Source organism: Hoplias malabaricus, chromosome 3 (assembly GCF_029633855.1).
Source record: "Hoplias malabaricus isolate fHopMal1 chromosome 3, fHopMal1.hap1, whole genome shotgun sequence".
NCBI lineage: Eukaryota > Metazoa > Chordata > Actinopteri > Characiformes > Erythrinidae > Hoplias > Hoplias malabaricus.
Genome location: NC_089802.1, coordinates 608,924 through 634,613, shown reverse-complemented (window position 1 = coordinate 634,613; position 25,690 = coordinate 608,924). Strand labels below are relative to the sequence as shown.

General features: G+C 44.6%; 1 protein-coding gene across 1 annotated transcript in view; it reads left to right on the top strand.

The window, feature by feature from the left end:
• cox10 (cytochrome c oxidase assembly factor heme A:farnesyltransferase COX10) overlaps positions 1-25,690 on the top strand; it is a 50,054-nt gene that overhangs the window by 17,121 nt on the left and 7,243 nt on the right. The window contains exon 5 of the mRNA XM_066664947.1: positions 20,987-21,057. Coding sequence (XP_066521044.1) covers positions 20,987-21,057 — 71 coding nt within the window. The remainder of the gene's footprint in view (positions 1-20,986; positions 21,058-25,690) is intronic.

Genomic DNA, 25,690 nt, shown 5'->3' with positions numbered 1-25,690 from the left:
GACGCATTAGCAGTGTTATCTAAGCGATGGGAACACACATCACTACTGATGAGTTCAGAAGGTAGACTACCATTTATTTATGCTGAAATATGTAGTAAATATATTAGAACTCTCTTACCTTTCGTCCTGATGCTCTGCCTTGCGCCAACACAGACACAGCTCCTGTTTCTTCTCCTTTTTTGAGCCACAAGTAGCATTCGTACTCTACACTGAAAAATCTCGGTTCGATTCTAAAGTTCTCCCTGAAAGTCGTTTTGTTGTGAATTAATTTTGTAATCGATTGACACTGCTGATATAAATATGTTTTATATAAATATATATATAATTATGTTGAGCTGGTGCGAGTGGATCAGACACAGCAGGAGTCTTTAAAGCCCTCAGTGTCACCAAGCCGACAGCGTCCTGTGTCACTGATGAAGGACTAGAGGATGAAACACACACACTGTGCAGCGACAGATGAGCTACTGTCTCTGACTTTACATCTACAAGGTGAACAGTGAGTGGACACAGTGTTTAAAAACTTCACCAGCACTGCTGTGTCTGATCCTGGATGATCATAATCCGCTCCTGTGTGATTAATGGAGCTGAGAGAATGACTGTGAGTGTAGTTCCCAATGAACAGCTTGTTTCTACACTCACAGTAAATAAAACGTGTGTTTCTTGTGGGCATTGTGGTTCGCGTCTGTGAATGAGCTGCATCTACAATGCTTTTAGAACCACACTCCGCTTTGTCTCCTCTCGAGTAAGCTCTGCCTCTTGGACCTATTTGTCAAATCTCTGCCTGTGCTGACAGCTCTGTATGTGAGACACCAGTGAATAAGTTCAGTCTTCTCAGCGGAGTCTCTGGAAGGACCATCACTTGTAACCCGATGCCCCGTCACCCCCAAAATGTAACACAAGGCACTCAAGTCTTCAGCGTGCCATGAGAATGCCCCATTTCTGAAGATTTGTCTGTTCCCCAGAGAGACGCAGAGGCCAGGGATTCGTTTTCAGACGGTATGAAAATTCCACCAGCATGACAGCATGGCTCTTCTCTTTTACTGGTGCCTCAGCTTCAAAGCCGCGGTGCCTGGCGTAGCTCTTTTTGAAGAAGTTGTTAGCGACTGTTGTGCGGTGGGTTGTACTCGTCAGACTCATGATCAGTTGATTCCTGCCGATTTAATGTTCGTCGGCCCCATGGAGAGATTAGATTAAATGCTGCATAAGCCACCCCCCCCCCCCTTTTTTTTTAAAAATAAATAAATAAGCTAAAATCTAAATACGGTGCCGGTGTTAGCTGTGGGGCAGTCTGTGTGCATTCTCAATCATTTATGAAGTCTTTATCTTCGTCAGTAATCATGTTAGTTCCACTTTGACTGCGTAATTGACTGTGGAAGTGTGTTGCTTGTATTGCAACAAACATGTACTCCCAAAACGTGCCTGCCATGCTTCTACTTCCAGACAGATGAGGGCGCCGGAGGAGGGCATTAACCCAGGGATGATACCGTACCTCTACATTAAGGCTCTTTCTTCCTCTCGCTTCCATAAAACAATAAAAGGAGATGACCTCTGCCAGGAATGCTTTCAGGCCGCTGGATTTCTCCTATTTCCGCTCAAGGCATCCAGACCGATTGTGGAAGGCGTGAAAAGGCTGCCTTTTAAACAGCGGGTTTCCTCTAATCGCCTGGCAGGGAGGCGCAGAGCCCCTCTTGATGGGAGTCTTACATAGTGTTGAAGATCAGAATGAATATTTAACAAGAAGGGCCTGTTTAATAGTTAATTTCCTCTAAGACTTTGTCTGCGCCGTCCTCAGGGTGCCGATCCACGTCAAACTGTACGGCACGGCACATTACGCTCCCGGCTCCATATGGACCAGCGTGCTTCGTCTTTGATAGCGTTCAGCTGCTTTAGATATGAATGTTTCAATGCAAGACAGGCATCAAAAAGGTTTTGACATGGGATATTCAACACTTAGATGGTAATTGATTTGTGAACTACAGGAAGAGTTCTTTCCAGACACAGTCTTTTTGGTTTTTATCGTAGGCATGTACATGGTCGCCGTGTACCATTTGGTTGTGGTTTTTCCCGTTGCATAAAGTCTGAGTCTTTTGACCTTTCCACCTTCCCGCATCTTGAAAATAAACACGTACCGCTGTCAGTTACAAAACAAATACAGTAAGTCTGCACCCCTAACACGCTCCAGGAATAACATTTCTCTTCCCCAGTACACGTGCATGAATAAAATATCACGTATATCCCTAATGTGTACAGAAATGTAGATTTGCTTGTGGCGGCATTGCCGCTGTCTCAGCACGGGCGAATCAGAGGAGGTGTAATTATAACATGGATCACGTCTGGGCAATATCAAGGCCGTACGTCATGTATATTGCAGTCTGAGAATGTTTCCCTGATTAAAATCGTTACATAGTGCTTTGCGTGCCAGGGGTTGAGAAAAGGTCATCAGCTGATGAATGAAAGCCCGGTCGCTTTGCTTTCTGTCAAACATATTGACCTGCGTTTGCTGTTTGGAAGTTTACCAAGCGGATACCACCCCGCGACGTCTGCTTAGACTTGCTGTGACCGATCAAGCCGAAGAATAGGCTTCTGAACTCACGACGAGATGAATAATACCTGGCTTTGTTTTTTGGTCTTGAGCCGTTTTACATTTTCATGCAGGGACCTCTGGATTCAGATGAAGTGGCAGTCATGGCAGGTTTTGTTTCTGTGAGTGATGGACGATTTGTGGTTCTTAAGATCTTAAAGTCATTTTGGTCAGCCTTGGGCTACCTCATATTTTTACAGGGATTTCCAGAGGCTGTGGTTTCTCTCCCGAGCTTTCCGTGCTCTAACAACGCACGCTGGATTCGAGCACCAGGCCTCCCCTCGCCGTGTGAGTGTGTGGTTTGGGAAATCACCCGGAACTTTGCCTAGTTTCGCATGTCTCACAAACCTCGCTGCGTTCATGTCACCAGTTCCCAGGTAGGTTCCAAACCAGACAGACAGAGAGAGACAAACACAACAGACGTACGTCTCAGGCACCTTTCTGGTCCTCCAGCGGTCGGCGCTCTGAAGGCTCGCTTCGTCTACGTTCATGATCAAAGGTGTTTTCTTGCCGTGATTGTGCCCTGGCACGTGTGGTGTCTCTCGGCTCTCATCGCTGTGCTTTGTGTACACTAAGCCCCTCCAAAGAGCGGTTGTCAACAAGGAAAAGGCGTAGCCCGACTGACTGACGTGCATGGGGGGGGGGAGGAGGCAGGCTGGTCCGCGCGGGGAAGTCTGGTTTATTCAGAGGGACTTGGTTAAAGTGTTAGTTAAACGAAGAATTCTTCAAAATGTTCTTCCTCCTTTCGCTTCCATCACTGTCCTGCCTCAGGGTCTGAAGTACTGTGGAGGGTGGAACGTTCTATCTCAAGACTTCCCTAGTTAATTTCTTCACCAGCAGGACTGACTTCACTGGCATCATTTAAAGACAGCTTATCTAAACGATGAACTGTGCACTTTTTGTCCTCTGCTATTGTTTGCATTCCATTCATCCTCCACCTCGTGGTGAATAGTTAGTGTTCTTTAAGCGGAACTGTCCTAATGAGAACCTGGAATACCGTACGATTACATTTTGTCCGTTTTTGTTTGCTTTGCTTTTGTCCCTGTGATCAAACACACCTCCTGGTCGTATTCTGTCTCTCTGGGCCAGGTAAACAGGCACCCAGCAACCCCCACTGGATCGGAGGCCAAGGTCTTTGTTCTGCTGCTTGGCACGTTCTGCAGGGATCTGGCGCTGGCACAAAGAGCACTGTGATCTATGAGAGCGGGGAAATGTTGCAGACTGACAGTGAAGCACAGCACGCGCACATTTCTCATACACAGTAGGTAGCTGTTGCTGCTTTTGAGGGGGTTTTCGGACGTGAGGACATTTAGGAGCACAATTAAAAAGGAATGAAGGGTGTATTCTGATCCAGTCTTAGGCCCCTCCTGCAGATGGGTTTTCAAAATGGAGGTGAGATCCATTACATTTTTAAAGGATTACACAGATAAGGGTAGAAATATAGGGGTGCGTTTGTTAGGTGTTTAAATAAGTTCTTGTAGTGTATTAATTATGCAAATAGGACATTAGGCAAATTAGGATTAATTGTTTACAAATACGCTTCTTTCTAATGTCGTCATTCCTTCATTTATGAGATGTTCGAACCCTATACACAGTGTCGTAGTGAGGTGTAGTTTCAAATACTTATTTACTTCAAAGAAGAAAGTACAGTAGTAAGATCCTGCGATGTCACACTGAACATTGCTGTGCAGCTACACCACACAGCTCGTACTGATCGATACTAAAGCTTATAATGCCTTTCTTATAATGCCTGACCAAGTCCAGTCATACATTTGACTTAAAAGCCTATTTTATCCAGAAAGGTATTTGGTAAAGACTCTCAATAAGTCAGTGTTTCTTTTGCAATATTATTTTTCCCCCCATTGCCACATTACTGCTGTAAATAATAAGATCTGGATTGACAAGGAGAACGTTTCCAGTCAGGTACGAAGGTTCTGTCTGTGGAGTCCTCTGCTTCTGGGAAACTAAAGGCTTTAGCGTTCCTTGAGTTTATTTGTTAAAATAAAGTGAGTAAATTCTCAAATCTCAGCATTTTTCACCAGTTCGCTGAAGCTCCTTTTGTGCGCTCACCCTCCCTCCGTCTCCTGATGAAGGTAACAGCCAATGGCGCTAAGAACACTCCATTTACTACTGAAATGCGTGGCTAATTAACAAAAGCGGCTCTGTTAGAACCAGCCCTGCAAACTAGCACTGAATGCTAATGTTAACCCTCTGGTGCTATTTGTGGCTAAGGGTTTTGCTGCTGAACGACAAAATGGAGGTCAGCGCCGGACAAGAACGTCCTGTAGGCTTAGAGCCACATGGTTCGGACTCAGGCCCTGAGAAGCGAGAGTGGATTTGACACTGCTTCAGAACTCCCTCTCGCCCTCGTTGGATCAGCTTCCCTGTAAGGCCTCGCCGAAGGAAAAGAGCCGGTTGTTTTTGCAGGAGTGCTCTCAAACCGAACAAAAGAGATTATGGGCAGTGATTTTACGCTGCAGCAGATGGTGGGAGATATTCATTTGCGGAGCTTGGCACAGATACTTCTGACTCCTTTTTCGAAACCTAAATTAGGACTCTTGTAGAAGCTGTAATGCGTCCATCTCGTTGGCAGCGATCTTAGGAAGAAGTGTTGTTTTTGATTATTCATTACACAACATACGGGATTTAAACCTCAGAAATCATTGCTCCTAGTTGTCACTTACTGCTACATTTTCTAATGTATTACGTACTCAAATTTATTTTGTCTACTTGTTGTTTTTAGCATTCAAACTACTGCAGGAACGTCAGAGAATCAGACTGTGTTTCTTCGATGCAGAGTCTTTAAAACTGGGTCAGCTCCCTTGACTTTAATGGAGTTTAAGTCAAGCCTATGTTTATGGCATTTACACTGCTGCATTTTTCTTTAATTCAGCACCGTCACTTATGGTAATGAGTGCCTTGGTTAGTTTTCACAATACCTTTTTATCCTGCCGTTTTCTGTAGATGTCAGTAGTTTCTGCTGATGTAATTACTGTCCCCACACAGTGAAGCACATCACATACGTTTCAACGTTTTGAGGAGAGCTGATTTGCCTGAAGCTTTTGAATGCAGAATACACAGTGTCAGCTTTTACGTCTTCTGCGATGAAGCTGTACATTTACCTGTCCCCCTTTTACCGATGTCTCTGCTCTGTCTTTTAAAACCTTCTCGTTCAAACCTTCTTGCAGTTGCAGTGATGGACGCTCCCAGCTGAAAGACCTGGTGGAACACTGTTCTGCGCTGCCAGCACCGCACCGCGTTCCGAACACGAGAAGTGTGTCACCCAGGGCTCAGGCCGTGTCCAGAGAGGCTAGAGTAAATTACAGTGTTCTTTTTAGACGGGAGACTTTATTTTTATTGTGATGACTGCTCCAGTTCTGTTTCATGATGTTGAGGAGAGGTGACAAACGATTGATTTCATTTTCTTTTAAATGTTCCCACAGAAAGGCACCCGCTTACAGGATTAACCTGTTTCTACAAAAACTCAGCACTAACTGATCGCTGTGGAGAGCTCCGCAGTGATCCACCTCCTTTAACCTCTGAGTTTTTAATAGTTACTTGTAGCTTGTGATTGTAGCTTCTGTTTGCGGCCACAGTTCCGCAGACTGGATGTGCTTGTGCTGCGACCATAAATAATGAGCTCTGATTGGTCACGAGTGTTGTAGTCTGTAAATGGCCAGCTTTATCTGTGAGCACTGTATTTGTAAAGCGTAGTTTACTGTTTATCAAGGTTGTTTTTGTAGCGGTTAAATACCAGAGAACTCTTTTGCCAAGACCCATGGAGTCGGTAATAACTCGCTGATTGAAGAAGAATTAACACAGAGCAGTGAATGCTTTCACACCTCACCCCCAGTTACTTGATTAGTGTTAGTTTCACGGCAGCTGTGGCCTAAAGGTTAGAGAAGTGGGCTTTTGGGTCGAGAGGTAGCTGGTTCCGTCCGCTGGAACAGCAGGAAAAATGGGGCTGGAGGAGAGTGAAGAACAGCCTTTCTTCTCCCTCAACATTCATGGCTGAAATGCAGCCGTGCAAGACATCAGTCGCCCGACTGCTCCCCAGGGGATGAGGCAGTGGCTCATGAGCTTTGTTTATTTATTTGAAATATTTAAATATCTTTCATCACTCAACAGTGCCATAATAAGCCGTGTGTGTGTTTGCTGCAGTGTAAGGGTTTAAATGAAATTTAATGTTGTTGTTATCTTCAGCCCTGACAGGCTCATGTTTGAACGTATGCCGTGCGGTTAACACCCGTTCCTTCTCCCTCACGTCTCACTCCTGGTTTTCCTGCACTGAGTGCTAGTGGATGTGAGGAATGCTGAGGAATCTTCTTGGACCTCCTCCTCCTTTGAGAGTCTGTCAGCTCCTGAATGGACTAATTACTGATTAGAGTCATGGCGTGTGGAGAGCTGAGCGATTCCTCAGCAGAAAGTAGACGAGCGTGTCTCTCTCAGGTGTGACTCACCTGTCTGCCTGGCCGAGCTGAGCGGGGTGCAGTGTCTGTCGTTTGAGGCGCAAACAGCAGAGCGTGTCAGAGAGGGACGTAGCACTTTGAAATGGACTTTTCCTGCAGTTAAAGCTGAGTTTAAATAAACCCTGACAGTTGCTCAAATGGCGACTGAAGTCGTGAGGCAAGGCTTTTTCGTTCTGTTTCTGTCTGTGCACCAGTCCAGGACGTGATGTTCAGGTGTGATATCTGTTTTCAACTGTGCTCTTTAATATATATTTTTAGTCACACAGTAGATGTGAATAGCTGTTATTTAAACATTCATTAAGCAGTAACTTGCATCTCTCTGGAGCAGGAATTTCCTCAAAAATGTGTCTGAATGAATGTCAAAAGCGTGCAAAGCTACATCAAGGAACACGACTTGTAGACGTTAAATTAGCTCTGTCCTCCGTGTTCAGCACGCTTCCCAATAACAGACTCTGCTCATTTACTCTTCTAACTTGTGAGAAATCTGTGCATCTTCCGTGTGTCGTAAAATGTAAATATAAAAAGCAAAGTAAACGTAAACGTAAAACTCTACTTGAGAGTGCACTGAACACTGGGTAAAAATGAATGAAGCACAGTTATCAGCAGATCTAAATCTAGATGTGTGCAAAGCCATTTCCTCTCTCTCTCTCTCCTCTCTCTCCTTTTCTCTCTCTCTCTCTCTCTCTCTCTCTCTCTCTCTCTCTCTGTGTGTGTGTGTGTGTGTGTGTGTGTGTGTTGCACTCCTCCTCACTCGACTCTTTAGGATTAAAAGATGACTGAATCAAGAGCAGGCATCTCCTTCCTGTGTAGGAAGGGGAAGCACACTGTTAGCGGTGTGTCCTTTGTTGTGGACATGTGGGTGGCTGGGATACTGAGGTACAGCGGCTGTGCCTTTGTACTTCATAGTCCCCCCTGCGCTAGCGGAGTTCTGTAGAGTGCAGTTAGTGTTCGAGGTGGAGCTGACTTTCAGTTTGTAAAATTGGTTTTCGGTGGCTGCTCCTGGCAGGGGGTTCATATCAAAGATTTTATCACAACCTCATCGCTTTGTGCTTTTTCAGGTGTCTCTTTTTTTTTAGTTTTGAGCTGAGGTTTACGTCTCTCACCTGCGTAAAGCTCTGACATCCGCTTCCTCTTCAGTTCTCCACTCACCTGTAGGATTGTTCTTTGAAAGCTCCTTGACGCTGAGCACCGTGGAGGAGAACAAAGCTGAGAGGCTTATGGTGCGCAGTTGCACCGCTCGTGCCGTCTCTTTTTTTTTTGAAGGGTGTCTCTGTTATTTCAGTAAATCTGTGGCTCACAAAAGCGTAAACACACAACGTCGTTGGGTTCAGGACGCCACTCTGATTGCTGGCTTTAGATAAAAGGGTTCTGTTTCACCATCAGCTCACACTTCATTGAGTGACGTTTTCCACAGCTGTCTTTAGAACATCTGCTGTCACTGGATGAGAACACACACCCCGTCCTGAAAGTCGGAATGATTTAACCCCCAACCCCCCAGTTTACTCTAGATTACTGGAGGGAACCTGCGAGTTCAGCATCGATAGCTGCGTGTTTGTATTTGTCCGAATGTCTTTTATTTATTTATTTATTTATTTATATGTTTCAGCGCAGATTGCTTTTACTGCAAAACTGAAAACAATAAAACTAACAAAACTGCAAGTCAAATCAAATAATACGGCTAGCCATGCTCTGGAGCCAGCGGATGATGGATCAGCTCGGGCGGACAGGAGAAAACCATTTCATTAGGGTTGCGTAACGTTTCAAAAGTGCGGTTGTAGACAGTTTGAAATGTTGTGGTGTAAAGCTGTGACCACCTCGTCCTCTCAGAAGAGACGCATGTCTAACTGCTGCTGTACGTCAGGTAACTCCCTGCTGAGGAACCAGATCCAGAGCAAGGATTGTGGACAGTGTTGATTTGCCTTCATCTAGAAGATGATGCGTGAGAAACAGGATGAAATACCAGAATCTCTAATAGTTACTTATTGATATGACCTCAGCAGGTTTATTCAGAAAGGAGCACAGTTCTGTGGTCAGAATGTCAGCCGTGTTCAGAACTGCCCTTATTCCTTTAAATGATAACGAGCCACACCCAGAGCGCGCACACACACTCTCTCTCTCTCTCTCTCTCTCTCACACTCTCACTCTCACTCTCTCTCTCTCTCTCTCTCTCACACACACACACACTGTACAAAGAGGTACACAGAATCTGTTTCATCTTTGTTTTGTTCAGTTCTCTCATTCTCTGCTCTTGTTTGGCTGTGTTTTCTCATGTCTCCACTCTGGTGATGGGTGTTTTGCTTGGTTTATTCGTGCTCCTTGGTGTGGTGCTGTGATTGGAAATGCTCAGAGTGGAGGCAGGGCCTGCATTTAACAAAAAGAACAGCACAACATCAGATCTCATTCATTCTGCCCTTTAGTCCCATGTTTTCTGACTTATACACATCACACAAATGGAGTGGTGGTCTTCTTTCTCAGTGTGGGCTCTAGATCCCCAAAATAATGTGCACATGTTTGTCATATGATAAAAACCCTTTAAATTTGAATATGCAAATGAACAAACAACAAAAATCTCCTATAAAACGACATTTAATATTTAGATGTAATTTCTCAGGCCGAGACACTGTCCTTTTCTTTTACCCATGTGTTTCACGGACGCGGTGTGTTTTCAGGAGACGTCCTTCACTGTGGGTACGAGGATTCTCCTGTCCACTGGTCGAAACACTGCAGTGTTGTCCCTATGGCTATTCCCATGCAATCTCCCTTGGCTGCTGTCCACACGACCTGTCCTTTTCCCTACTGTTTGCATCACTCTGGAGCCGTTTCTAGCCCCGGGTCGTCCTCTCATCTCGAGCTTATGCTCTGACAGCAACCATTTTGCTCCTTTTCACGGGCAGATGGTTGACGACTCTTTCCGAGGGACCTGACAGGGGCGCTAACAGGCTGATCGAGGGACAAGCAAAACAAGCGCGAGGCCTCTCTGGGGTCCAGGGCACGAGGCGAAGGATGACAGAAGAAAAGGATGACAGGAAACTCTTAACACATCTTCAAGCTCTTTCGAAGCCGTCCGAGCTCCGTCTGTTAGCAGCAGCACCCCCGTTACTTAAAGCATGGATTATTTATCTCGCTCTTTCACAGTCAGACCCTCTCAAGTCCTCAAAGCAAAGCCCGGGCGGACGTGCCTTCTGCGAGTGTCTGACGTGTAGGTTAATGTGAAGGCCCCCACTCGAGCAAAGCATCACATCTTTAACTGGCTCCATGCACTGTCCATTAGCATGATGCTAATAATAGGGTAGGCTGCCGTGGCTCCTGCTTCCCAGCAGCCTGTTATATGGATTTGAGAAACCACAATTAGAGTCTGCTCTATAATTGCCGGCTTAATGCTGGACAGGATGGTAGTCAAACTGAAGGGGTGTCTCCCTCTTTTTATTCCACACAGTCTTTTCATGCCTTGCACAGGACACATAGCCCTTTAACGCTGTTCCTTTATTGTCGAGCTTTGAGCAAATTTGGGCACCTTTTCAGAAGAATTTTAAAGGAATACTTATTCGTTTATTTGTTTAACTCTAGTACTGTACACACTATGGTTGATTGCACGATTGTTAGCTGAGAGTAGGTGCTGTTTCCCGATGAAGCAGCATCACGTTTTTTTTGTGAATGGCTGCTATAATAGTGTTGGACAGCTCAACACGCTTGGAGGAGAATGAAAACTCAAGTCAGCCCACAGTTGCTTGCAGTGGCTAGTAATATGTTCCTCCTGCTCACAGAGAGAAAGGCAGCGATGCTGTATTTGGCTCTTGGCTTTGGCTGAGTGTTGAACCGTGTTCCTGTCGATGTTTATACGACTGGCATTTTTTCTGTTTTTGGAACAATGACCCGACTGAAGGAATCTGACAGCAGTAAACAGTGAACAACAAATAATTTAGGAAACAATGTGCCACTGTTACTTCACTGTTTAATAAAAAATAAACCATCCTTCCATTTGATATTCGAAATAAAAATGTGTCAAATACCATTCATTAATTAAATCAACAAATGGCCACCTAACGGTCTCTGGGATATGACGACAGAGGCTTGTCTCCCATGTGGTCCCATCTTGCCCCTGCTTTGTCCCATCAGCTCTGTTTGTGTGTTATCAGTTGTCTCTTGTGTGGAGAATGCAGGTGGTCTAAAGACAGGGGGATGTAAAATGGAGGGCTGATTACGGAATGCAAAAATGCTGCAGGGTCCTGGCCTTGAGTAGCCTTTGTGGTTTCAGAGGGAAAAAAAGGGTTTGGTTTTGGAGAGCGTGCGGACTGTAGAAGCTTGTGACCCGTGTCCCAGCACGTCCAAGGACTTCCCAAACTGCAGATAAGGCACAGGGAAGAAATAAAGCCATGTTGGTTCCACTGTACTCTGTGTGTGTGTGTGTGTGTGTGTGTGTGTGTGTGTGTTTGCGCATGTGGCCATAGTAAGGAGGAGAGCATATTCATGAGAGTACATATGTCTTCACAAAAGATGATTTGAAAGAGTCGTAGTAAAATAGAGTTTCTATCAGCAGCTGGGGCTTTCTGTCAGACTGTTCTCTTTCTCTATTACACACACATGGCACACACACACACACACACACACACACGGCACACACACACACACACACAAAGCCTTTTTGAAAACACTGACATTTCCAACATGCCGGCCATGTAGATGGAGTGGGTGCTGACAGGAAGTAACTGATAAGAAAACCAGGCGTTTTGGAGTAATCCTCAGGGAAACAGTCAGTGCACGTGTTTCTGAATCAGGTTTGTGGTTGTAATCCATTTCTGTTGATACAGAGAGAGAATGCAGTGATTGGTTAAGAACAACCCAGGGAAAAGGTAGGTTCTGAAACTAGAATTTTTAAAATATTGATTTTTATTTAATTATATATATATATATATATATGTGTAAAACGTAAAGACTGGAAATGCTAAATAATAAACCGGTTGTTAGTATACGGTACTGTTAGTCTGTGGGCTGATAAGGATATGAGATTTATATCATCGTTTATACAAATCATATCAGCATTTTTGTTTATTTACTGCCTCATTTGAACACAGCAGATGTCCTTCACATTGTGTGTAAATTTCATGAAGAATGGACCAATAGAAGGTTCTCCTGAAAGGGTGCATGCTCTTCATTGGACAGTGGTGATGTACAGTATCGTCGTAGCACTGGTCTGGGTCCCAGCTGAAAGCTCCTGGCTCGTGTACCGGGATGTCCACCTACGCTCTGTTGGTAGGTCTTCTGAGAAGTAAACAGTGTGTTTACCGTAGGGTGGTTTGGGGCCGGTTTGGAACACTTTCCCCCCCGTGTTGTTACTGTACATAGTCCATCTTCTCCAACATCACAGCTGGACGCTCCAGATACAACCCTAACTAACACTCTCTCTCCCGGCATGCTCACTCATCCTTTCTGCCACTAACACTTAATGCTGAAATGATTCTCAGCAACCCCCTCCCCCCAACACACACACTCAGAAACCCCCTGATCTCCAGACACATCCTCATTACCTCCCCTAACTCCCGATGAGAAGTAGGGTTGTATATTTAGCTTATCCACTGAAAGTCAGGGCAGATACTCGTCCAGTGTACATAGCCCTAATGGTTATCTGGAACCGGCCCGGAATGTTCTCTCATTAAAAGCCAGCTAACTTATCAGAGTTAGACACACACGGCTGGCCCCCTCTCCCAGAAAGGAACTTGTCCTATTAGCACAATGGATGTGTTTACCTCAGGAGTGAAAATAATGGTATCAGCTAATCGGTGTTTAGTTTGCCAAAGACCTAAGCTGAGAAGTGATCAGTGGGGTGGTGATTAATGGGGGCTGTTAGTCGAGAGCTCCGTACACAGATTGACTCTGCGTAGCCGTTGCTGCAGTCCAAACACTCTATTAAACTCTGAGAGTCGAGAGCGAGCGTTCTTTAAACGGCTGATTATACAGTACAGTCTATTAGTTGTTGAAATTAAATGGAATGCAGTGACTAAAGCTGAATTGCAGACTGTCAGCTGCAGTTTGAGAGGATGCTCTTCTTTATCGAGCAAACTCTGCAGGACTTCTTTTTTTGCAGTAAGTATGCGGCACAACTCTGAATAGCGTGATGTTCCTTCAAACTTCACGCAGAGTGTGGATTAGAGTTGTTTGATTTATTACTCCCACTTGCATCAGCTTCACAGCGAGGTCAGATGTGTGTGTTGTTTTTGTTGTGACGTAATGATCATGAGGAGTAATGAAAGTCTTCAATTTTACATCCATAATAGCTGTCATTTGCCACGGCCACTAGACTCCAGCCGTTCTGGAGTTCTTAAGGAACGTGTAACGTGAACTCTCCTCACAGTAGGAGGCGCTATGCCGTGGCTCCAGGTCTTGTGGAAAAAGCAGGCCACGGCTACGTCTATGCAATGGGCCGGATGATGGGATGTGACATTCAGGTTAGGGATGATAAACTGGCTTCCCTCTCCCACGCGAGTTTCCCAGCCTCCTGAACCCCACGTCACCACTGCTAAACGTTTGTCTCCAGCTCCCAACCTGCACAGACTGCAATCATCCATCTTGTGTCGCCATTCACGAAATGGCTGCTAATGTTGTCTTAACTGGAGCAAGTGTGGTAAAAACATCTGTGAACATTAAAGCTGGAGCCAGACCAAAGTGCAAGACTAAGAAAATGTTGAGGAATGTTCGTCTATGTGGGGTGAACCTCGAGCGTGCGTCTGCTCCAGAGTACAGCGATGTAAAACACGTCCAGGTCACATCACGAGGTCATAAATTACAGAAGACGTATTCTACCCACTTTTCCACAAGGGAGCATAGTTCTCATAGGTCTTAATGACTGGTCTGTGATCAGCTTTGATCAAAATATCACAAGGAACAAACCCCACAGCAGTGTTTTGCACCTGTTATAACAGCCCTGTGCAGAATGGCCAGTTTCAGCGCCTGTTCCTTTAAATGATAACGAGCCGCTTGCTGTTCACCCCGACCCCGAGCGCACAGCAGTGAGGAGCGAGGAGCAGGAGCTCTGGTTTTTAGCTGTTTTCACTCTGTTCTCTTTCTTCTCTGTTCTTGTTTTCTCAGTTTTTACTCAGTGCTCTTACTTTTTCGCGCTCGTTCTGTTGGCTTTGGTTAGTTTAATCAAGTGTGACGCATACTTGGAATTATTACTTTTGGTCTCTTTCATTTTCTTCAGTGCTTAGATTCAGTGCTTTTCTATGTTCAGTGTCGTCTTCACCAACATCAAACCACATCCAGAATACAGACTTTTGTTTGGTAGAAGCTTCTCGAGTTGCTCCTTGTTTGTTCTCTTCAGTGTTGCTTCCACGTGGCAGAATGGGTCGGATGGGCAGAATCAGGTGACTACATGTAGGTTAGTGTTGTTTTAAGGGGAAAGTACGTGGGCATATTAACAGAATTAACCAATTAAAGGATGAACAGAATTAAAAGGAAAATCTGATTAATTGATATAGTCAAGATCACGTCAGGTGGTAGTTCTAAATATTGATTTCAATTAGAGCTGGACGATACGGCCAAAACTGATATCGCAATATATTAATTCCGGTCAATACAATATAATTCTGATATTGATATGAACAATAAAAAAGCCACAGAAAACTGCCAATAACTGCAATTAACATGATATCAACATCAGACAAAAACTTTGTCAATATTAATATTTTTAAACTAACATTAACACTGAGTGCAGGGAACTGATGGCAGTGTCCTGTAATGAACATCAGTCAGTGACAGATGCTGTAAATAATGTATATTGAGGTATTGAAAATCATATAATTGTTATTGAAATATTTTATATTATGAACTACGAACACTGGAAGCCTGTGCTAGCATATCTCCTGTGGTGTTGCTATCAGTGTGTGAAGAGTGGGAGAAGAGGGTTGCATTGACAATTCAACACAATGGGCAGCACTTTAAACACATTTTATAAGTGGTCAGAAACTTGTAAATAGCTCATGAAAGAATAAACTTACGTTAAAACCAAGCACAACGTTGTTTTTCTTGTGAAATTCCCAATAAGTTTGATGTGTCACATGACCCTCTTCCCAAAAAACAAGTTGGATCCAAAATGGCCAACTTCAAAATGGCCACCATGGTCACCACCCATCTTGAAAAGTTTCCCCCCTCCCATATACTAATGTGCCACAAACAGGAAGTTAATATCACCAACCATTCCTATTTTATTAAGGTGCATCCATATAAATGGCCGACCCTGTGTATTGATATTGAATTATTGTCCAGCCGTAAAAATTTCAGTTAGTTTTCCGTTAAATTCCCAGGCCTCCTCTGCACTCTATGCAAGAAGCAGCTCAAAACAAGAATGACTCATTTTATCCCATGTTTTCTGACCTTGGCAGCACAGAAAGACTGGGTGGTCCTAGTTCAAAGTGTGTAGGCTTCAGACCCTCAGATAAACGTGCACATGCACTGAAGTGAACGTGATTAGATTTTGTTTTTGTTTTGTAATGTGTCCTCTTTAAATGAACCGAGTTGGAGTTTAGTCAGCACCGTTAAACTCCAGTTCCAAACTACAGCCGACTTTCTTAGTTCCTCAGATATATTCTTCACTTTTTTTTAAAATCCAAGTCTACTTATTCAGCATGACAACTTCTCCCGCTCTCTGAAGCCAACCCGAGTCGTGTTTCTCCAACCACTACATGCATTGATTAGCAATGAATCACTGTGTAACAGGACATCAGTAATTGGCTTATTAGCATGTTGGCTGTTTAGCCCATCACTCTAGCCATTAATCAGGCTTGTCACTGTGCCAGCTGACCATCTGCCAGCTTGTTTACAGCAGAGCACTCTCTTGGCTGGAAGAACAGCAGAGACCGGGTGATCAGAGATCCTGAAGCTGTGCTGGGAGAGCTGCAGAGTCAGAAACCTCTGGCTCCCAGTGTGTGGAGATGGCTGAGACTAGTGCTGATGTGGTTATTTATTTATTATAGTGAAGGGATGGATTCATTAAGGAGCTGTTGTTGCAGCAGAGTGGTTCCTTGAGGGATTGCCCTCTTTTCAGTTGTTTTGCTTCCTTTATCCAAGTGTTGAGAAGTTTGAAACTAATTATTGACTTCATCGTTTGGGCAGGGGGAACTAATTATTGGGCCCAAGCCAGTTAGAGTCTCATAATAACCTCCCATCAAGGAATTAACTGCTTCCATAAGTATTCATCCACATAAGCCTTTCTCATCAGGTGCCTTACTGCGAAGGTGGTATAAATTTAGCGTGTTCCAACAGCTCGGGCTAATACCGAACTTCCAACTGCCTTCCACAGTTATGTTTTTTTTTCCTGCACAGGCGTGTGTACAGGACCGGTGTGCACATTTCACTGTAAGACTGACTATTTTTTTTAAGCTAATTCAAGTGTAGTTTACGCTTTACTGAACTCCTAATCATATCATACCCTAATCCGAGGTCTGTCCCTGACTGTGATTGGTCTGTACTGTAGTTCCTGGTCAGCTACATCACTCACTCCACAGACTATATATTTGTGCTTTCCACTACATGATGCCTACGGTGCTCCACTTGTTTTTGGTCCCCGGTATCTATTGGTTTTCCACTACAATGTCACGCCCCTGAAATGTTGCCAGCGACATCGCACAACTCCATCTCTAACAGAAGCCGCAGATTTGGAAATTGTGGTAACGACTGTGGTAATGTTAAACCTTATTTGCTCGTTATGTATCCACATGTTGTTGTTGTTGTTGTGTTTTGGGACTGAACACAGATCCACACATCAGTTCAAACAAATCAGTAGAGTTTTATTTTTATTCCTTGTTGCACCTTCCAGCTCTCTCTGGCTCGTTTATGTTGGATGTCTGCATTTTGCCGTAATTAGCCAATCAGTGCTTTTTGATGTTTACAAATCACATTTAGTCCTCGCTAGGCTCCCTTGGAACCACAAGCAAAGCAGGTACTAAAAAGAAATACCAGGTTTCAGGTCCCAAATCTGCCTAATAGAAAAGCGAAAGTCCAAACACAATGGGGCAAAGTCAAGTACCATGCAACAGAAAAGTGCCTCGTGCATAACACCATGACCGGGAGTAATCAGAAGTTCTTCCCATGTTGCAGTATGTGTCTGCCTGAGATACAGCCAGAGAATGCTCTTTGTCCGTTCTATAAACGCACTCGCACTGACTGAGCCCGTTTTAACTGAATGACTAATTGTCGTAAAGGCTTAGAAAAACGACTGACGTCTGTAGTTTGTAAAAACTCAAGATGTCGATTTGTCAACATTTTTCACTGATGGTTGACTTGTAAAAGCGAAAAGGAGTTTACCTCCATCCCAGCTCTTTGTCAGCGGAAGCTGTGGCTGCACCACGGAAGAATTGGACCACCACCGAGGTTCTGGTCTATAATGATCCAACGCTCAGGCATTTTAAAATGTGCCCCTCGCCCATTACCCACCAGGCTGTTTTCGTCAGACAGTGTGTGGAGCACTGTAGTCTGGTGACCACAGCTTTGGGCACACATGTAGAGCAGTGTACTTAGCTGCATGCTTTCTACCACAAAGCCTCGCAGTTCTGTCTCATCCCATTCTCATATCCAGATGAACAGGATATTGCGAGATCGCCGTTCGTGAACTTGGGAATTGCATCAGGAACATGTCCCAATTCACATTTGATGAGGTTACCTCTGCAGTTCCAGAAAGTACTCCTTGCACCTGGTTTTGGATTGGGCGACACTCGAGTTGTTGATGCTTTATTTTTGCTGATTGGAAACTTGGAAGGCCTGATGTTGGGATTCCGTTGATTGGAGACACATCTCCACAGATGGTGTTTAGATCTCCCAGTTCCATGTGGATCCCCCTTGACGACTTCCTCACACATGCAGGTGGTCTAATGTACACAGATATTATTGACGTTATTTACATTCCTTTCACAGAGTTACTCACGCTGGGGTAACGTTTCTTCACAAGGGATTGCTACGTCCAACATCCTGCATCCTATTTGTTTGGGTCTTTCTTTGTGTGTTACACCATTGAGTCTTTTTCCTAAAGATGGTTAATCCTCAGGTCCGTGCACATAATATTTTTGTAGTTTTAAAGCACCTGGTGTAATTAATGAGAAGGGAAGTAGTGTGCATCTTTTATATAGTGATAGACAACACTAGCCAAGCTCCACATCTACAAAGCGGCATAAGACTTTTGCTGGAGACAACTTCTTGTTCTTTTTCTTATTGTTTTGGGAAATATCAAAACTGAAAACCTAGCCTCACACAAGTGTGTGTCTGTGGAAAATGCAGTGACTTCACATTGCGCTAACTACCAATTACCTGCCTGAAAGCGACACGTCCTTAAAGCAGCCTACGCTACATTCGCAGACGGTGGCCATACAGTGATCCAATGCAAATATTAATCATTGTGTAAATGCTTTAGTTGTGATATTGAATCTAAAGACACAGATTTGTCATTAATTAATTCTCCAGCTCCCGCCCTCTTGTCCGCAATGGGGTGAAGCCTGTTTATGCAGCATATAGACAACACTTATTTTACACCTTTTGCCATGGGACTTGGGCTTAAGTGCATTCATTGGACACGCTGATCACTTCTGTGCGTTTTTTTTTCTCCAAAACACTAATAAATAAGTTTTGTGTGTAGTGTGTATTTTCCTTTCCAGCTCACCAGACGTCAGCTAACAAAATATTATCAGAATCAGAATCACGCTGTATTGGCCATGTATGCTCACACATATAAGGTTTCGGTTTCAGTAGCTCACTGAACATCATTAGAACAGTCTCTTTGTTTTTCAGAGAAAATATCACAAGCTTTTTAAAGATTTTTAACAGTTTCATGTACAGCCTTCGTTAAAAAATGAGTGATCCCTACACCACGCTCCTTACCTAAACACCTACATAACAAAGAGCCTTAGTAGACGGAGTAGCGTGAACAAGAGTGACGGCAAAGCCTGGGAGAGTGATGATCTGAACCAGATGATTCAGACTTGAAAGAGAGAGAAGAATGGAAATAGGAAAACTGGATGGACACGCTAGCTTTGCTGAGAGGTTCTGAAGGACGGCAAAAAACCAGCAGAATCCCTTCAACTGCGCATGTAATATCCAGGCATTTGTCCACTAACGCCAACTGTGATTTTGGTTTGAATGACAGACTTCATAAATGCACTGTTTTCTGGGCTTTAATGCTGCGGTCCTTTTCATTGTCTTTGTAGTCTTTGTCTCTGCATCTTGTTCTTTGGCTTTTTGACCACAGCGCTGTAGCTCAGATATGTGCTAATTGACAGTGTGATGCTTTTGAGGGACTGGTCGTTCTGGTCGGCTGAGCTACTTCGTGATTTATCGTCTTCCTCGAGCCTTTCACGGGCCGGTCCTACACAGGCTTACATGCCTTTTCAGCCAAGGCCTCTTTCCAAAACCTCCATGGTCACATCTGCATTCAGGCCTAGAGCTCTTCTCCCAGAGCAGAGACATTGTTAGCGTTTGGCTTCCAGTCTGGAGGACCAACCCTGAGCCAGAACCCATGCGCCGCTCCTTTTGCCGACCTTCTGACGCGCTTCCTGACCCAGGAAATAGAATTAACACCTCTGCCTTCGAGCTACGGTCCCTCAGCGCAGGCCGCAGCTGCACCCGGCCCGGCCCAGGCCCCACAAGTGCTCTAACCCTGACGGAAGAGAGAATAAAACTGAGGCTTCGCAGAGCCTCCGCTTAGCTTTTACAGAGCACATGTTGGGGTTTAAGCTCCCCACTACGGTGCTACCCAGTCGTCTCAGATGTCATCGGTCTGCGCTGGACACCGTTGCCAAAAACCGCTGAAAGAAAATGAAAAACCATCAATCTCCGGTGACGCTCCTCAGACTCATGTCACAGTTCATTTTAACGTCTTCGAGAAGTTTAGTCGACTCGTCGAAGCTTTTAATCCGTACAGATGTATAAACTAAATGTAAAGATGGAACAATGTCTGTAGTCGCCGTGCTGTTTTTAGAAACGTTCACAGACACTCACCATAGATCCTACATATCCTCGCTCTTCTTTTTGTCTGGGGGTGCAGCTTTGCCCATTCTCTAAGAGCTCTAACAGAACACATATGTACTCTGTATAAAATGTGTTACTGGCCATGAGGGTTTTTAAATACAGTGCCTTTTTCAATGTCATGCAGACAGTAAATTAAGGAGGGCGATAGAAAAGTGGATTATCTGTTTATTAGTTGTTTTATGTGGGCTATATTTCAGGAGTAATGGTTCCTGGGATTCACTGGTTGAAAAACGCAAGCTATCTGTTTTCTTCATTAGGTGTGGAGTTCTGCCACACACACACACACACACACACACACACAGATTAACCGGTTCCTGGCTTTAAGAACCCCATGTGTTTGCGTTTTAGCCACACATTGCAGATTCCCAGGGGTAGCTTTAAAACTCCCCAGGAGAGGACCATAAAACAAAAAAAGTAGTTTTCTCATAATCGTCCCCTGCTGGACCGCGGAGACCCCCCCCCCCTTCTCTCTCGCCACATACATGTATTTTACGTTATATTTTGTAATCTTCTGGTGATGAATAACACTATTTCATGCTTCTGGAGCAGTGCTGTGATTCTCCTGACTATTGTCTGAACCCTTCAGTCAGAGCCAAATCAATAGCTGTTTTTCACACAGAATAATGGGTTAAAGCAGGGAATCAGGGGCCTGATGGAGCACAGAACGTTGTCTCTGCGTTTGTTGGGAATGGAGTGATGGATTTCTCATCTAAGTAATGATCGCTGTTTAAACTGGAGTCTTTTGGGGCAAATGTCTGACTGTGAACCAACTCCTTACGCTTTAAGTCTCCAGTGTTCGTTCTGTCCAATGTTCTGTGAAATGGTTAATTTTTTACTGAAATGTAGGTTGAACAATGTCATTTAAACGTTGTATTTCTGTTTTTTCACCTGTTTCCTGCACTAATCGCCTCTCCCTCTCTGTTCTCCACAGTACTTTGAGGTGCCCTTTGATTCAAACATGAACCGAACGAAAAACAGGCCTCTGGTGCGAGGACAAATAAGGTACGTTTCACTAAATCTACGTATCTCAGTTTACACGGGGTTTTCCTGACTCTCACACAGTTCTTTACAGTGTTCACTTAATAATGTGTGATTTACAGGTTTCACTCTTTGCAAGTTTAATATTAAAGGGAGCATATTACAGAAGAAAAAAAAAGTACTGCTCTGTGCATGTTCACATCTATTTGTGGATCTGGAGACCACCACGTTACACACTGTGAAACAAGACCCGCCCACTCCGTGTTTGTGAGCTGTGTAACAAAATGAGGCATTCTGCTTTTAATGTAGAGTTAGAACTGCACATTAGAATAGCCCCTCCCACTTGTGAGACTCTCCAATCACAGCGCTGGATATGTTTTTGTGTAAGCGGAAAAGACCAGAGCTGTGTAGAGAAGAATCACGTCAATGGAGATCCAAAATACTTGCAGCGTTCAGTTCCAGGAAGCTGTAGAAGGTCGGTTTGAAAGTGTAGAGACAGAGAGACGGGCTGCACTTTGTTGGTCGATAAATGCATTGATTTGTATTATTTCTATAGCACAGCGACCTGAGAATACATCAGTATGGTTTTTAAATAAGACACAATAATCACCGCTGTTTCAGGATGTAACTCTGAACACCTGGCTGATGTCTCGGTTAAAGACGTGTTAGTTATAATCACTGGTGTGTGGTGTTCAGTATCAAAACATATCCCATGGTTTCTGATAGATTTAAAGGGATAGATGTTCGTAATCAGGTTCCTTTTCTAACACTAACACCGTGGTGGTTACATTTTAAAAACGGATCACACTCTGCTGTAGCTCCGGTGCTGCTGGTGTCTGCCTGGCCGCTCTGAACGGGGAGAACGCTGCCGTTTGGTTCGATCCTTGAGGCCGTTTGAACAAAGCAGGTTGCAGAGATGTCATTAAAACCCAGAACTGTGTTCACTTGTAGAGGAGTAACTCTGGACTGATACTGTTCCATAACCACATTCTGTCTCAGTGTTTAACCGTAAAACTCTCGCACTGTCAAACACCAGCTGAGGCTCTTTCTGTCAGGGGTCTCAGTGTGAGTTAAACATGAGCAGCTTCTCTTTTTACAGTGTCATGTCGGACTAAAGCCTGACCGGCCGGTATCAGCCACGTTCTGCCCACAGTGTCCTATCTGCCCCGAGCTCTTCTCCGCTCACACACCTGTCCTGTGGAACCCGATACAGGTGACGGAGCAGCAGTGAGCTCCTAGACCCACTCTTTCTGCCCTGCCCTGGGACCTGAGGAATCCTTCTGTTTACATGAAGTCAAACACACACTGTGACGTTATCACCGCTGGTGTAAAATAATGCAGGGCACCTCCATGTAAACACACACTTGTGATGGACAGCGTTTGCTTGTAATCTTATTTGTTAGTAGGTTCTGATTGTGAAAGCACCCCGTGACCCTCCCTCCCTTCCTCCCTCCCTCCCACTCAAGACTGTCTTTACAAGAGCAAATAGCAGATCGGTCTACATCATCGGGAAGGTAGAGACTGACTTTACAAGGCAAATGAACCCAAACAGCGTGATGATCCCAGTGCTGTGTGTCACACTTTTTTGCGAATGCACACACACACACACCCCACCCCCTGAGTCCAGCGATAGACGCATACTTCCAAATAAGGCAAAAATATATATATATATTATTTAACATTTCAAAAACTGTATTGTGTTAAATCCACAATAAACAAGGTCAACTACGTTGTTTTTCTGATGGGTCACGCAGATTTGCAGTGTGTTTTGTGCTGGTGGTTCCACACCGCTGGTGTGTGAGCCCCCTGTTGGACCATGTACATTGTTTGTACTTTGATGAGTAAAAGAATACACCCCTCACACTATTCTTCTTTCCTGAGAAAGTAGAGCTCCTCCGCTCCCGGCTGTGTTTGAAAAAGCTTTTCTGTGAACAGAGATAAAGAGGTGAGCAGATAGCTGCCTTCGTTTAATCTCCAGGTTTTGAGGTTAAGCTCGGATACCTCTGACATTTTGGGGCTATCTCGTCTGAGATTCTTAATTGTGGTGACGATGAAGTTAAATCTACAGCTCTGCGAGACGTTTAGCTGCGAGATTAAAAACTCTCCGTGAAAGAGAAGTTCTTCCTTTAACTGCTTTTCCTCCACTCCATCTGATGATGTTCTTACTCACGTTTAATTCTGGAATGAGGTGTGTGTGTGTGTGTGTGTGTGTGTGTGTGTGTGTGTGTGTGTATGATGACCTTAGATACATCTAACAGCTAAAGCTAGTAAACAAACAAGGGCACACTCACACGCAACCGTACAAACACAAATGTCACGTTCCAAACATATCATTACAGTCATTAGCCGCAGGCACGGAGCAAACCTTTTGTTCAACTGCAAACACTCAGGGTCAGCCTTCAGTACGACAGGCCCCAGCCCCTCCCCTCTGGAGGAGAACTCTCCTTTGATGTGTGCTCAGATGCGCTGAGTGACCGTCACACTCACATTTCCACCTGTCTGAGACACAGGCACTTATCTGTTTTTTATTTATTTCCTGAAATGTCCTTTGCAGTCTTTTTCAGTGTCTGAATTCCACAGTTACATTGTGAAACTTACCACATACTTTCATATACATTGCAGACCTCCCAAATATCCACAGGTATGATTTTGTCAGTGGTGTTGTCAGTAGAGGCACGGTGGAGCAGCAGGTAGTGTCGCAGTCACAGATTCAGGGACCTTGAGGTTGTGGGTTCAAGCCCGACTGCAGGTGGTGTGAGGAGTGCGGTGTGTTCTCCCTGTGTCTGTGTGGGTTTCTTCCGGGTAACTGTCTGTGAGGAGTGTGGTGTGTTCTCCCTGTGTCTGTGTGGGTTTCCTCCGGATAACTGTCTGTGAGGAGTGTGGTGTGTTCTCTCTGTGTCTGTGTGGGTTTCCTCCAGGTAACTGTCTGTGAGGTGTGTGGTGTGTTCTCCCTGTGTCTGCGTGGGTTTCCTCCGGATAACTGTCTGTGAGGAGTGTGGTGTGTTCTCTCTGTGTCTGTGTGGGTTTCCTCCAGGTAACTGTCTGTGAGGAGTGTGGTGTGTTCTCCCTGTGTCTGCGTGGGTTTCCTCCGGTTGACTGTCTGTGAGGAGTGTGTTGTGTTCTCCCTGTGTCTGCGTGGGTTTCCTCCGGGTGACTGTCTGTGAGGAGTGTGGTGTGTTCTCCCTGTGTCTGCGTGGGTTTCCTCCGGTTGACTGTCTGTGAGGAGTGTGTTGTGTTCTCCCTGTGTCTGCGTGGGTTTCCTCCGGGTGACTGTCTGTGAGGAGTGTGGTGTGTTCTCCCTGTGTCTGCGTGGGTTTCCTCCGGGTGACTGTCTGTGAGGAGTGTGGTGTGTTCTCCCTGTGTCTGCGTGGGTTTCCTCCGGGTGACTGTCTGTGAGGAGTGTGGTGTGTTCTCCCTGTGTCTGCGTGGGTTTTCTCCGGGTGACTGTCTGTGAGGAGTGTGGTGTGTTCTCTCTGTGTCTGCGTGGGTTTTCTCCGGGTGACTGTCTGTGAGGAGTGTGGTGTGTTCTCCCTGATTTAGGGACTTGTGTTGGGAGACTGCAGATCTTTCTTGTGAACAGTGTACTTTGGGATATAATCAATGAAGTGACCTATACTTGTCCTAGTCAAGTATTACATCCAATTTCCATCTTTACACAGTGACTGTCGTTGTTCACTATACAGTGTTAAAGGCGTAAATCACGACTGTAATCAAACACTTTTTATAAAACTCAGAAGATGCTTTCCCACCATTTGCTGCTCTCCAGTCGGTTTGTGCTGAAAACCATTGTAATGTGTTTAAAAAGACCCAGTGTCTGTAAATGTGTAGAAAATCCAACTGGCTCTGTCCATTACTCATTCTCTCTCTCTCTCTCTCTCTCTCTCTCTCTCTCTCTCTCCACACACACACACAGTCACAGACGTTCCCTTTAAGAAGTGTATTTTCCAAATAAAGGTCAATGACACGGTTCTTTCCTCAACTTTTTACCGTTCTTCCCTTGAAATGGAATTAAAGTCATGTTCACATAGGTCTAATCCTGAAATGTTGTGTTTGTTTGGGAAGTCAGTGAAACACAAGCAAGAAACGGCTGCAAATCTGAATTCTTCTCGCTGCTACCCTCCCCAGATGTGCCCCATGGCTACAACTGTTCGTTTGTGTATTACAGGAATTGTATAGGGTTCATATGCGTGAGCATTTATACACAAGCCATTCGCTACACAGCGGTTACTTTAACAGGCATCAAACTCCTAATTTAAAAACATATAATAAAATAAAGATGGCTGCTTCGTGGTGTAAACAGTGAACATTGTCTTACATTTCGCATCTTTGACTTAAATCAAGCACTAAATTTGAGCTTCTGTGTTTCTTTAGCCCACACTCTGAGCTTCAGAACTTTACCATGTAGCATCTGATTAGTGAAGAACCCGGGCGCTGACTCGTCATTTAGCTCCGTTTTGCCCCTAAATCTGCCGCTGGTAGCGTTGCTTTAAAGTGGTTTAACATTGTGCAGAGTAGTTTTAGAGGAACCGAACGCTCGTCTCCCAGTAGGAGAGAGAGAACACGGTTGCCAGCTGTTTATATAAGCAGCATTGTGATGAATCAGGAGCATTATGGGCTGAACATTCACAGCATATTGAAGACATTTGTGCCGTGTGAT